Genomic DNA, 14,647 nt, shown 5'->3' with positions numbered 1-14,647 from the left:
GCTGGGCAGACGGTGGGGGCCCAGGCTGCAGCTAGTTAACCGGACCCTGGAGAAAAACGAGCAGAAACCGCCCCCCGGAAGCTCCATTCAGTTCAAGGCCTCGTCCTTGTCTTAATGGGTGCAAGAGTAAAACTGATCTTTACACGTGAACGTCTTTGTTTCCCCATCTCTCAGAGGACCCGAGGAGGGTGTCTCTAACGGGCGGAGGCTGAAGGGGAAGCAGGGCTTGCTGAAGACGGCCTTTGCTTCTCTGGGGGCCACCTGTGCCTGACCAGGCTTCTCTGCAGGGACAGTGGGAACCCCGAGCCCACGTGTTTACCTGATAAACACATCACCCTGAATGCTGAGGCTCACGACAGAAATCGCCCTGAGAGGCCAAGTACACACTCCTGCTGGGAACACCCGCTCTGCAAGGCCTGTGGGTTCCTCCTGCCCGGGGTTGGTGGGAGGTGGGGGCCTGCAGGAGGGGCCCGCAGCTTGCTCCCCAGAGGGAGGGAGTCGGCTCACAACCCCAAGCAGGGGAGGTGACGGGGCAGATGAACGTCGTCTCCTCTTCCTAAGGAACGGGCTTGCTCTTTCGCGAGGTCCCATCTCGCGCCTCTGTAAGCTGCTTTCAGCACTGCCTGCCCGGGGCTGGACCCAAAACACACATACACACAGGCACGAGGGCATTTCCTGGAGTCTGCACACCATCTTGGGCATCCTATTCCAAAGGGGCTGACCCTTCGCCCTTCACAGTGACCATGTACGGTCCTGGTTCCCAGCCAGGAACGACCCCACCCACAAAGAAGCGGGGTGGCTGTCAGCGCGGCTCAGTGGCCCCCACGACTGGACAGGTCAGAGGGCTTGCTTCCTGTGAGCTGCTTGTCTATGCAAAAGTCACTCCTGAGTTATTTGGTTGTTGTATTATATACGACTCAGGACCCCTCACTTCACCTCCCCACAATCAGTCTCCTGAGGCCGGTGTGTGTAATATGAGGGTACAGCAGTGGGGTTGGGGGTCTCCAACATCGGGACCTGGAGGCCTGAAGGACCCGAGCACTCAGCGCTCGGAACTTTGACACGGTCACCTTGCTGGAAACACCTACAACCAGCTTCCCCGAACCCCGCTTGCTTCCGAGCTGCTTTAAGACCCACTCTGGGCTTACAGGGTCTGGGCCTTGGCCCTTCAGTGGCTTTGTGATGGCAGATCCCAGCAGAAGCAAACGTGGCTTCTGACTGGCTCCGTCCCCCGAGCCCTGGCGTCACCGTGCTGTCCAGGCCCCAGCCCACACCAGCAGGCCTGAGTCACGGGAGCTCTCCGCCCAGGGGACAACTCAACCCCACACGGCCCGACTGGAGGGGGAGCTGCTGCCACTGACCACTCGGGGCCCCGAAAAGATCCCCCCGGGCGGGCAGGGACATGGCCCGAGGCTGAGAGATGCTGCCTGGGTGAGGGCTCTCGTCGGAACCCCAGGTGCCCAGCAGGCAGCAAGCAGGCCTGAGGTTCCCCCACCCCCCGCCACGGATGCCCTGGGCAGTGGCCCGGGTCGGGGACGAGCTCACAGGACCACAGCAAATCAAAGGACGGCCGCGGGACCAGCAACCTGCCGTTTTTAAAATATAACATTTATTGCTTTTAGATGGTTTGATACAGAACAGCGTTTCTTCTCATTTTGAATTTGGAAGTACTATACAACTGGATACAAGGAGGAACGAGGAGTACCAAGACCGAACTTGTGATTCTCTGTTCATGTGGCATAAACCAGTTTTGTACACAACACGTAGCAGCAGTTTTTTAAGTTCCCTTTAGAAAAATATGAATTCTACACATTATTGTTTCCTGTTTAATGCATGGGCTGAAATCACTAGGATCAACTTCCTTCTGGAGGAAAGAGAGGAACAGAGTGTGGAAAGAACGGTGAAACTTTCTGAAACAAACGGGCATCCGACTGCCACACAGCTTCCCCTGGGGGCTGTTGGGAAAAACAGCCCCGGGTTTTTGTTTTGTTTTCACAGCCGGGAGTTTCATGTAGTGACTGAATCTCAGCATCGTGTTCATAAATCAAAGAGAAAAAACAAAAGAGAGAAACTTGCACCTCAAAAAACTTTTCAGAAGATCCATATATATATATTTCTTTTTTTTTTTTTGTAAAAGCCCTGAGAGAAGGAGAAAAAGAATCAAACAAAATGTATAGGAACAAATTAGCTGGACATGCAAACTAAGCTATGATTCACCCAGAGTTTAAACAAATCACAAATTTCACAGTTTAATATTGGGGGAGGGGACAGAACAACAAACAAATGATACATCTCTCAACCTCACTAATAAAATGTGGCAAGACCTTATCGACTACGAGGGTACAGATGAAGGCTAAATAAAGCTTTAAATCAATAGTGATTATTGCGAGCGGCTGCCTTGGCCGCGGTGCCGGGCTGGTTCCGGCTACATCTCACCCCAGCGCAGAGTTAACTCGTGGCTTCTCCCCACAACGTTCCGAGTTTTAGTGTGGAGAGCTGCAAAGGAAAACAAAACACCCAAATAATAACAATGAAAATAACAACAATCGTCATAAAAAATTAAGGGATGAATGAACTGGTTTTAGGTAAGCACACCACACTCGGTATGAAGTGACACGGGGTTGGGGGGGGCAGGGGGTGTCATTGGTTCTGATTCGTCTTCATCTAAAGTAAATAAAACCTCATTTTGAAACTGGTTCACACATCCCTAATACAGTTAAAAATCTTAATATACCTCAACCTTTCTCCTTTCACATGCAAAGATACCGCTTTTTCATCACATCAAGAACACACAGCTTCCTTTGAAGTCTGGGCGGTTGGATTTTGGCCACCAGGAGTGGGTGAGGAAGTGGAGGGTGGGGGTCCCTGTGGTGGGCACAGGTCTGAGGACAGAGGAGCCCTGGGTCCCGGGGCGAGGGGGGAGGGCTGAGGCACTGAGGCTCGGGGGGTCCCGGGGGGTCCTGGCTAGAGGACAGGCCGCTGAGCACAGCCCAGCTACAGTAGGGTCAGTTTCCAGTCTCTGCTGGCAGCTACAGTGAGGGGGTCTATTGCTTGCATACGATGCTCATGAAAAAGAAAATCCACCTCTGTGCGCCCAGGGGCTCGGGCGACTCAGAAACTAGAGACACGTGTTTATCTTCAAGCACCAACCCCAGATTACAGGAAGGTAAACATACCCCTATTCTTCCTCTTCCATCTCGCCTGTGCAGTTTTGTTACCAGTAGTAGAATTCCCTCGCTCTGCAAAGGACGGGGGCGCCAGCGGGCGAGGCCTGGGCTGGGTCTGGCAGGAAGACCTGGCGAGCAGTGGGTCCTGCCGCCCGGCTTCCCTGGAGGCCCCCGGCGCCCACCGTGCCTCCTCTCCCCTCCCCACTGCCCCCCGGCCCCCTAGGGGCGGGCGGAGGACCGTGGGGCCCCTGCTGGGTGCTGCAGTCACAGAAGAGAGGCGTGTCTAAGTACAGTAGAAGAGCTGCCGCCCCAGGGGGCCTGGCAGAGGCTGCAGGCGGACGCTCACGCAGGGGGGAGCCCGGGCGGGGGCGGCCCAGGTCTCCCAGGACAAATATTGCCCATTTGTTTCTGCTGACTGCAGAGACCAGCAAACTGATGAACTACAAATAATAATAATAATAATAATATTATTAATACATATACCGAAAAGGGTGGGGGTTGGGGGCAGGAGAAAGAGATATGACACGTATGCGTGTTTCCCGCCGGTTCAGTTGCCAGGGGGACGCTCCTCTGTCTGGAAACTGCAGCAGTAACGGCGTGTCTAACGCTGAGAGTGGAAATGTGTCCCAGGCCGAAGCTAGACTCTTTCCTGGTTTTGGCTTGAACCAAACTGGAAACCTTCATGAGCCACACCCTGCAGTCCACTGAGGACCCAATCACAGCTCCACCACGCAGCAAACAGAAAGAAAAAGTCTATCTGAGAAATGAGCATCTCATCCACATTTCCTCTGGGAATTTACATGGAATTCGCGTCACTTTCTTCCAGTTATTGGCCATAGGTATCCAAGGGCATGTTTTTTTTTTTGTCTGTTTCCAGCTCACAGAACAAACGTGACTATCACAGATTTGCAAAAACAAGCTCACACACACCAAGACAGAAGGTAATGTTAATGCTTAAATGAAAAGGTCCTCTCCAAATAATTCATTAAAATATTTGCTTTGTTTTTCAAAAAGTTGTTTTGGAAACACATAACACCCAGGACGACACCAAGGGCTGTAAGTACTTAAGGCACTCGAATCGCTGGTGCGGCCCTTCCCCGCAGTCTGTAAGGCGATGGCACCTGGGGGGTGGCCGCCCCCTCTCTCTCCGGCCCCCCAACAGCCGAGGGGCACCGAGGGCACCTCGGGAAGCAGATTCAGGGCGCTTTGCTCTGCTGGCTCTCATCTGCGTGCTGGGGGGCGGGCCGGGTCGTCATTCCAGGCCCAAGAGCGAGGCGCTGTCGGCAGTGGGCAGGAGGGGATGGGCGGGCCTGCGGCCCGGCAGCTCCAGCAGGTCCTGCAGGAGGCCCGCAGGGCTCTCCCGGCCGGGGTCGCCCTGGGGCGCTGGCTCCCGGGGGCTGCCTGCAGCGGCGGCCCTGGGCGCGCTCCTGCCGGCCGCTGCCTGGCTGGCCCCTGCCGTCCGCACCGCCGCCTGCTCCTCCCGGCGGCCGGCGTCCTTGGCGGCCAGGCTCTCCCTCCGGCTCCGCGTGAGTGCCACATGGGTGCTGGCGTGCAGGCCCGCGTCCCCCTCGCCCTCTGACACGGGGTGCGCGCCGCTATGGGTGGACTCACTTTCGCTGTCCTCCTCGGCGCGCTCCTCACGGTCGCTGTCCTTGCCGTGGTGCTTGGCGTGCCGGGCCTTCTGGTGGACCCGCTGGTGGCGCACCAGGCTGTGTTTCAAGGTGAAGGTCCGCTCGCAGGTCTGGCACTTGTAGGGCCTCTCTCCTGGGGAACCAGAGGGAATCAAGGCTGCGAACGCGGCCACCCGCGACCACCGCCCAGCTCCGCCCAAGCACGGCCAAGGCCCGAGGGGTAGCCTGATGGGCCGCCAAGCCCTGGTCCACTCCCTGGAGCCTCCTCTGTCCCAACCACAGCACAGGAGGGGGAGCAGGGCTGCACGGAGCTTCTCCTCAGCCTCGGTCCAGACTGCTTTCTCAATCCTAATCCGGGACCTCGGGCACACAGGCGCCGGACAGGGCTCCCACGGCTGGCCCCACTGCAGAGTCAGAGCTGCAGACTCGCTGTGCCCGGACGCAGAGCAGCGGAGGGAACCACCTGCCTGGAGCCCACGGACACCTCTGCTGGGAGCCCAGTGCAGGGCCTCGGCAGGGGATGAAACCTTTTTAGCCACTGGGAGTGGAGGGAAACGAAGACCAAGACACTGGGATGTCTTCCTGCTCAGTGGGGCAAGGCATGGTGAGTGCGTCCAGGCCTCCTTTCTACCCAAGCAGTGGCCCCTGCAGGGGATTTGCGGCATCAAGCCCAGAGGTGGTGGCTTCAGGGGGAGCGGGGCTGTGCCTGGGGAGCAAGCAGGTGCCCTCTTGGTTCAGCTCCATCAGCCCGGCAGCCGCACGGCCAACCCAGCACCTGTTGGCTGAAGGGCACACCTGCGTGCCTCCCTGCAGAGACCTGGGCAACTAGAGCTGGCTGATGGGCACACCTGGGAGCGCCCCCTGCCCCCGACAGGCCCGGGCGAGGAGCCCTGCTCAACTCCTGCCTCACCGTTGCTCCCTGGGCCACCCCGAAGCCCTTCCTGGCGCCCATATTCTTCTGGAAGCTTCCAGAAGGGCAGCCATCACCCCCCTTTCTAGAAACAGGGAGACTGAGGTGCAGAGGGCAAAGAGGCTGGTCAGAAGGCTCTGGAAAACACCACTACCGCGGCGGCCAGCTCCGACCCGGCCCACCCCCCACCGTCCCCTGCTTGCCCCGCCCCCTCACCTGTGTGCGACCTCATGTGCCGGGTCAGGTCCTGCAGGGACCAGAACCTCTTGCTACACACGCTGCACACCTTCTTCCTCTTGTCCGCCTTGCTGGCTGCACTCCTGGGCGCGTCGGTCTTTGGCTTCTTGTCGTCATCACTCTTCTCCAGCGGTCTCTTCTCGGCGGGGCCCTCCCCGTCGGCGTCCCCGTCCGCGTCCGAGGGGCCCTCGGCTGCCTCACTCTGCTTCTCCGCTGGGGCCTCGGGCGTGGCCTCCGCCTCGGCTGGGGGCTCGGGGACTGGGGGCTCGGGGGCAGCCAGGTGTGGCCCCTCGTGCTCCCGGGGGGGCGTGCTCTCGTCACTGGGGTCCTCGCGGTCGTGGGCCTTGCGGTGGCGGCTGAGAGTCCCCAGGAGCTTGAAGCTCTTGCCGCACACGGGGCAGGTGTGCTTGTGGTCTTGCGCGCTCGCCTCGCCCTCGGCCAGCTTGAAGCCCATCAGCGTGCTGGCGAGGTTGAGGTCCAGGCTCTTGTTGCTGACCGTGTCCTCCTCGGGGCCGTCAGCGGCCTCGGCCGGCTCCTCCTCCGCGCACTCCTCCTCCCCCTCCTCCTCCTCCTCCGTGGGCTGCGCATCCTCTTCTTCGGGCTGCGCATCCCGCTCCGCAGCCACAGGCTCCGCCTCCTCCTGCGCGCCCCTCGGGGGGTCCTCCGGGGCCGGGGCCGGGGCCGGGGCCGGGCTGGGCTCCGAGGCACCTTCCGGGGTCGGCGCAGGCGGCTCCCGGGCGGTGAGGTCCAGCACTTCGCTGCCGGCCGCCGAGGCCTCTGCGTCCGACTGGCTGTCTGCGGGGCAAGCACGGGGCAGACTGAGACCCGGGCCCCCAAACACACCCCTTCCGAGGGCTCACCCGTGACCCACCCCTCGGGGCCTGTCTCCCAAACCCCAGCAAGGGTTTCTCTCACCCGAATCCTCGTCACCCCTTGCATCCCCCAGGCGGGTCTGAGGTTAATTTTAAAAAGGAGCCTCCACGTGGGCGCACACACAGGCTGGGGTCCCAGGCTGTCTGAGCCTGCGACCCCCGCCCTCCCCTCCACCCCTGGAGCTGGGCGCCCCCCGCCCCCACCCACGGGAACACACAGGGATACTCCGGGTCCCCAGGGGCGGGCGAGCGGCTCAGGGCAGCCAGACAGAAAGGACCGGGAGAGGACAGCGGGCGCATTCCAGAGACTCGCAGCGCGAGGGAGGTTGAGGAAGCCGAGCGGGAGAAGTTATTTTCCAGAGCAGAGAGCCGTATACACATGCAGCAGACAAAGGACCAAGCCCCCCTCCACGGGATCTGGGGAGGGGCTCACAGGCCGCGGCCCAGAGCCAGAGTTCGGTATCTGTGGCCTGCACGCTGCCACCTGGCGGCTGGTCTCCCGGAGAGCGCGCGGGCGGCAGGATACCATGCACACCTGCGGGCCCCCTGGCTGCTGTCGGGACCCGGGTAGGGAGCGGAGACGCTTCCCGTCTCTCGGCTGGTTCCTACCTGTCCACTCTCCACAGCAAAACCAGATGTGGACAGTCCGCCGGTTTCTATCGGCCTTCTTAAGGGCTGGCCCCCTGGGAACACTGTCGACACCCAAGAGATGACGGTATTGATCAAAAACACCATCTCCTCGCCATTCTGGTCAAACAAGGTCTTAGCCCCTTATCCATCATGAGCTGTGACGGTGAAGCTGAAGCTTGCTGAGCCCAACTTTTAACTACACGTACAATGGCCAGGGTACCGCTGCGGCAGCAGGCTGACAGAACCCATTCTGCGGCACAGAGACGGCTCGCGCCGCCCGTTCTCCGAGCCCGGGTTCACACACCGAACCGGGCCCCTCCCTTGCCATGCACAGACCGGCACCACGCCCGCCGGAAGCACAGGCTCTGTGATCTGCCGTCGGGGCAGCCCTGGGCTGGCGGCGAAGCAAAGGGATCGGCCCCACCAAGGCCCACTACACGGCTCTCCCGCTTCCTTCTCTCCGTTGCTTTCACTCTGACTACGTTTTGGCAGCCACTGTGCAAGTATCTCAGAAGGTTTCAGAAGGAAGCAAGTAATTGTGGGGTGAGTATAAAATTTCTGACAATAAATGGCTTTTGGCAATTACCCAAAAGATTAAAGACGACTCCTGAGATACATATATACATGCCCACACCAACATCTAGGCCATTTTCCAAGGGAAAATCAGATGCTCATTTTCTTTAATTGCTCCGAGAGCACTTTTTACATGGATTTTGGTGTAAACTTCAAAATAACAAAGTACAGAATGCTTGGTTTCCTATTTATTGGTTCGGAGGGTAGTTACATTAAAGGTGTGTGTGTGGGGGGAAGCCAAGGGGTGTATGTGTGTGTGTAGTTACTTCCTATCTGTCCCAGAACATTCTAGGCTGTCCCACTAACCACTATTTTTCTTTTTCACCAAAAGAACATGGGTTATTTAAGATTTCGACTGCAGTAGAATATATTTAAGATGATAAACTAAGTGAATTCTGAAACCAAACCCAAGTGTTCTGACCTCGGGGCCCTCCTCAGCGGGGCTGATGCTCTCTCTGAAGGCGGCAGAGGCCAGCTCAGTTCCTCTGGGGAGCTTGGCCGCCTTCTGCTCGACGTCCACCAGGGGGCGTTTTCAGTAGCCGGGCCCTTCCAGTTGCAAGCCACTCCAAGAGCCTTTTCTTGGCAATCCTCGGGCTCAAGGACTTAACCTCTTCGGTCTCGTGGATGCGCAACGTACAAGGCCAGGCCCTACGCCGACCTCGCCCTCCTCACCACGCGCCCTCCCCAAATGCAGGCGGCTGAGCTGGTGACTTTTGTAAGCCATGTGGCTTTAAACATTTTCTGTTCCCGTCAGCCAGGCGAATCTAAGAAAACTGCTAGAGGAAGCAGACAGACTCTGAAGGCACTCGTAGATAAGAACCCCAAAGCTCCTCCGGTGTGAGAGTGAAGACCTCCGTGTCAGGTCAACAAGTAAACATCTGCTGTTTCTGAGAAATCTCACGCTCTCCAACTGAGCTGACAACCTACGACCTAAACATCCATCTGCCTGGGCAGGGTTGAGGCCGGGAGGAAGGGGCCCCGCCCACACGGGCATGAGGGGCTTCAGGTCAGCGAAGGGGGCCACCTTGCAGCGACAGTTTCAAAACGCCCATGCTGGGGAGTTCCCTGGCTTTGACTGCGGTGGGGCCTGGTTCAACCCCTGGTCAGGGAAGTTAAGATTCCAAAGGCCACGCAGCCCGGCCAAAAAACCCAAAAAAACTTCACGCTCACATTGATTTGAAAAATCACCCGCAGGTGCCCACAAACAGGAAGGCTGCGACAAAGATCACCCGAGGAAGACCCAGGAGCCTCCTCCGCAGGGACAGAGTGCACCCCAGTCTCAGCCTGGCTCTGAACAGTCAACACGTCCCTTTCAGCTAACACTGCCCCATCCCAGCACTGTCCCCGTTCCTCTGGGGAAAATCTACGGCGCACTGCGGTGGGGGACCTTCTGTGATTGAGAAAGTCAGACCTATGTTGCAAAACATGTTCTGGGATTTTCAGAAAACGCAACCTAGGCATATAAACATAGAAATCCCTCAAGAACGGCCTGGGTCGTTTCCTGCCTTTGTGTTTTTATGGTTTTTCTCCAAAGCCTGACTTTTTCAACTTCATGGGAAGGAGCCTGAAAGAAACCTCCACCCTCCATCGCCCTCACCTGGTGTGAAAAGCTCTTGAAAGCACTCCTGTTCCCCGACCCTCCTTCTCTCTGTCTTCTCTCTCAGCCTTCTTTCTCGCCGCGGACTGTGACCACAATTACACCAAACCTATATTTTCTCTGTGCTGGTTTCCCGTTACAACTGTCACTGAATTTTCTTTTCCCAGAGGCTTTGTCCCTTAAAGGAAACCTATACACCCTCCGGGCAGGGTGGGGGTGAGGAGGGCGCTGCGAGATTTGGGAAAACCAAACTCATAACTGCAGTTTATAAAACAAGTACCCACACTGTGAAGACGTGGAGCTGCCCCAAGGCTAAGACTAGCTTCGCGTCTGCAGGAAGCCCTGGTTTCGGTGCTCCCTGATCACACAGCTCAAGATGCTGAACCCAAAGTGTGCATCGTGGCTGTTACACCTTAAGACTCGTCTGCCAGCGTGGGGGCCAAGGGCGCCCCGCGGCCTCCTGGGAACTTTGATGGGCTTCGAGAGTGGGGCCGGGAGGAACCTGACGTGGCAACTGAGGCTCAGACATTGGCGGGGCCGTCCCAGCGAAGCTGCGCCCTGCCAGCCCAGCGGCCAGCTTCGCGGGGTGAACGGCAGGTCACCCAGCACCACGGGCCCGAGGGCAGCAGTCACAGCAAGACTCCGTGGGCGCCCGGACCCCTCTCCACTCACAGATCCTGGCCAGTCACGTGGGCCTGGAAGCCGAGGGTCTGACCGCGGCCGAGGGCGTGGCCAGGGCGTCTCGGGCCTGTCTCACTGGCTGGGGGGGGGGGGAGGCGTGGCCCCGAGAAGAGGTTCCGCGCCCCCCCAACCCCGTCTCTGACCACATGGACGAGGCGGCCGGGGGCTACAGCCGGCCCTCCAGTCCACGCTCACTCCCAGCAGAGGGAGACCCCCGCCCCACTCAGTCTGAGGGCAGGAAGCATGGGACATAGTGACCAGGTAACAGCAGGAAAACACACCTGGGGGGCGGGGGGGGGAATCTCCTTGGCTTCAAAAAAGGGGAAAAGTCAAGCTTTCGCGATCTGTCAGACTGAACCCACACCTGCAAGACTTACTCAGCATCAGCCCACCAGCCCCGCGTCTGAGCCACCCACAGGCAGCGATGCTTGGTTTTGTTTCGGGGAGTGAGGGACACAAACCCCAAGCGGTTGGAGATAATGGAAGGCACTCAACAGAGAACATGAGTAAATACAGAAGCTGGAAGGGAAAAAGGTGGCGGGGGACGCACGGGCAGCCGTTAATTGCTCTGGAGGGCTGGAGGAAGGAAGCGCATATCAGCACACGAGAATAATACCCGGATTCGGAGCAAGCGGAGATGGGATTAAAGAAAGGACATGCACAGTGCTTTCTCAAACAAGACTAAGGTTTTTACTGGGAAGAGTTATTGAAAAGAAAACACTCCGCCTGGCCGGCCCCTCCCCATGGGGGGCGGGGCATCGCGGGTTCCTGCAGGACCTTCCCAGCCGGCCCATCCCTGCCCTGTAGGACGCGGCCCAGCTGGGGTTTCCGAAAACACCAGCCCAGCGCTTCCACATCCCTCTCAAACGTGTTCCTACAAAGAACGGGACTGCACACCCTCCCGCACCGCCCAGCTCTAGGGGGCAAAGGGCACGAACAGGCGTGGGGGTGGGGTGGGGAGGGGAAGGTCAGGCCTTCCCTAGCAGATGGGACGCGCGGGCTCCTGCAGGGAAAGGGAGGCGGGCGGCTAAGGGCGCCCTGCTCCACCGCCTGGAGGCACTACCTGTGCTATCACGGGCTCCATCACTCTCTTTTGACTGGGGGATAAGCCCGTTTCTTCTCAGGGAACAGGCGGTAACTCCGTGTTTGCGCAACTGGTGTCGTTCACAATTAGATTTGGTGGAAAAGAAGGCACCGCATTTTTGACAAGGGAAGGGTTTCTGACCTGAATCGGGGGAAAAAAAATACATATTTACCTGGCTTTCTACTGCAGCGAAAAAGGAAAGTCTGCTTCCGGTTCCTTCTCCGGGGATCACTGGCATTGGTTCCCACCCCCCACCCCTTTCAAAAAAATAAACAAAACACAGTAAGAAATGTACACCGAGAACTTCAATAAGGCAAACGACCACCTTCCCTCATCCCGACTGGGATAAGGTATTTGTCTTTAAAACACTGAAAGTTAACAATGAAAGCAAGACACATATCTTTAAAATAAATCTCACAATTAAAACAAAAATCTTACATAATAACAAGAACAGAGGTGAGGGGAGGGACGTGCGCAGGACGCCGCCCGTGGCCACCACAGCGAGGATGCCCATGTGCATCCCCAGCCTGGCAGCACTGCAGAAGCGGGACAGGATGGAGGGCCATCTTCAACCTGGGGGTCTCTGGGGGTCTGACCCGCCCACCTGGACAGGAAGAGCTGAGTCCTGGACTTCCCAGGGTGCCTCCTGTGGGACCTCTGCTCAAGGGTCCTGTGGCTCTAGCCAGCCAGATGGGGGTGGGGGGGGTGTCGGGTCTGCCCCCTCGCTTTACACTCTTGCTGGTGGGCGATGAGGGGCCAGCAGGGACGAGTCTCCCCAGAGACCACGTGCTTCACTCAGCATCCCGAGTGTGAAGAAGCTGGGTCCCCGAGCGCCCCACCAACCTGCCTGTCCTGGCCACTATCTGCTGTGACCAGCACCCCTTCCCCTTCCATTAGGATTCCTTCTGGGGGCTCCACGGCGCCTGATCTGTGCCTGCAAGGATGGATGCACGGCAGAGCCAGAGTAACGCTGAAGAGAAGGAAAGAAGAGGGCGGGTGGGGAAGGGAGGGGGTGGGCTACTGTCTGCTGCCTCACTGGAGTCCTCTGCTTTCCTCAGCTGCCATGTTCCAAGGTCTCAGCTTCTGAGGTTACTGGGAAAAGGCTTTGTACAGCAACAAACAGGGCTCACTGCTATCTCATGACCCCAGGGCTGCCCTGGTTGGATACACACACACACACACCCAGGTCAGACAGACAGAAAGACACTCCCTCCCCCCCACCCCCGGCCCAGACAGGCAGCCAGCACTGCTCCCTCGACCCGCCGATGGGGGCTGGTCTTCCATTTAGATTCCGATGTGCATCACCAGGCCCCAGAGCCAGCGAAGGCACACGCGCCCACACACCTGGGAAATGGACAACACGGGCCTGTTGCCCGGGATCCCCAGGACAGGAAGGACTCGCACTGCCTGAATCCACACACCCCAAGTTTGAGCATCAGTTGTAGCCAAAGAAAGGGACATCCACTCCCTTCTGAGGGATGGTTCCAGACTGCTGGTAGAGATTTTTAAATACAGATGTCTAGAACCATCAAAGACAGTGCAATTAGAAGGATGGGTAAGTGGAATCAGAAACCAGTTGTGTGTGGGGCTTCCCTGGGGGTTTGGCGGTAAAGAATCCGCCTGCCAGTGCAGGAGACCGGGGTTCGATCTCTGGTCTGGGAAGGTCCTACACACCGCTGAGCAGCGAGGCGCGAGGGCCACAACCTCTGAGCCTGTGCTCTGGAGTCCAGGAGGCACGCCTCCCGAGGCCACACGCCTCGATCCTGCGCTCTGCAACCAGAGAAGCCAGCACAGTAAGAAGCCAGTGCACCGTGACCGGAGAGCAGCCCCACGCGCTGCGACTAGAGAAAAGCTCGTGCACAGCAACGAAGACCCAGCACAGCCGAAAATTTTAAAAACAGTTACTCTAGGGAGCTCCACGTGGGCCTGAGAGGATGAACTGGAGAACCCGTGCTTCACAAACCTTGCAGGTGTTTTGTGCTAAATTTATAAAAATTCCCATGTTAAAAAAAAAGAAAGTCATGCTTTTTGTGTGAAGACGAGCTGTCAAGTATGTTAATGTTTTCTTTGTGTGTGTGTGTGCCCTTCAAATTACTTTTTTTCACTAAATGTCACACCTAATGTTTAATAATTATTCAGGCTCTGTGGTAAGGAAGAAGAAAATATTTTCCCTTTAACATTTCTTTCTCCAAGGGCAACAATCACAGTCTCCCTGAGTCAGGCCAGTGTGAAAACAAGAGAAACAGGCCCGAGAAGAAAACAAGTCAGAAGCTGTGACTGTGAGCTGTGATCTGGTTCTTGACTTCAAACAGAGCGGCTGGCTTCTTGCTTCTCCCTACTATACGAGGTACTCTACGATCTCCATGCTGGTGAACGCTTCACTTTTATAGCCGGTTTCAAGAGCCAGGCGGATGTCTCATGATGAGGAAGATGCATGCTAAGGTTAAGTTTAGAAACCAACTCAATGACCTGGAAGTACTGTATCCAATTAGGAAGATTCCCAAAGTGACAACCAACAGGAGCCTTTAAAAGCCCCCCTTTCACTGCGTAAATCACACATTTTAACAGCAGCGTGCCCTGCAGACTGCACGGACAGAGGAAACAAGAACCCTTCTGGTATGTTGCTGTCACAGTCTCCAGAAAAGCCTTGCTGACCGGTGATCCGTATGGAAGGTACCTGATGATTTCATCCATTTGGTAACAGGCACTCAGCAGGGCTGTTTTTAAATGCACCTGTGACCACAGGCAGCTGCCTCTGCACTAAAGACCTATGACATCCTTCGACCCACACTCGCGGTGTCGGAACAGTCAAGAAATGAAGACAGAAATTTTACACGAGGCACATGGCGCTGTCTGGCAGCCAGGGCAGGAGGGAATAAAGGGTGAACGCCCAGAGTAAGTGTGATGACCTGGCTTCGCCCCCTCAGCCAGCTCTCCATCGCCCTCCTGCCCCCAGGTCTTTCTTTCAGGATCGGGCAGAGATGATGCAGGGCTGGCCAGGAAGACGCTCCCAGACCTGCCGCCTAAGAAAGTGAAAAGCAGTCAAACCCCAGCGAGGCTGGGAGAGCTCGCCACACTGAGGTGTGCATCCCACTGGGAGCGCTCTCCACACTGAGGCGTACATCCCACAGACTCCAGCCCCAATGTGGTGTCTGTGAACAGAGGGTGGGAGAGGTAGGTGGGATCCAGGCTGGCAAGAAAGATCAGTGAGACCAACCACGAGGAAGTGGGCGAGGCCAGGGCTAGGACTGGCAGAGCTGGAGGC

At 57.5% G+C, this 14,647-nt stretch overlaps 1 protein-coding gene across 2 annotated transcripts in view; it reads right to left on the bottom strand.

The window, feature by feature from the left end:
- Positions 1-1,587: 1,587 nt before the first annotated feature.
- Positions 1,588-14,647, bottom strand: part of RREB1 (ras responsive element binding protein 1) — a 67,357-nt gene continuing 54,297 nt past the window's right edge. Inside the window, exons 10-12 of one of the 2 annotated variants that reach the window (XM_040249396.1) lie at positions 11,362-11,523; positions 5,925-6,740; positions 1,588-4,931 (exon numbers count right to left, since the gene is read on the bottom strand). In XM_040249396.1, the coding sequence (XP_040105330.1) occupies positions 4,420-4,931; positions 5,925-6,740; positions 11,362-11,523 (1,490 nt within the window). In that variant the 3' untranslated portion in view covers positions 1,588-4,419. The remainder of the gene's footprint in view (positions 4,932-5,924; positions 6,741-11,361; positions 11,524-14,647) is intronic. The other variant, XM_040249397.1, reaches the window with a different exon arrangement.

The sequence above is a fragment of the Oryx dammah genome, unplaced genomic scaffold (assembly GCF_014754425.2).
Source record: "Oryx dammah isolate SB20612 unplaced genomic scaffold, SCBI_Odam_1.1 HiC_scaffold_11, whole genome shotgun sequence".
NCBI classification, from domain to species: domain Eukaryota; kingdom Metazoa; phylum Chordata; class Mammalia; order Artiodactyla; family Bovidae; genus Oryx; species Oryx dammah.
This window is presented reverse-complemented; position numbering and strand designations above follow the sequence as displayed.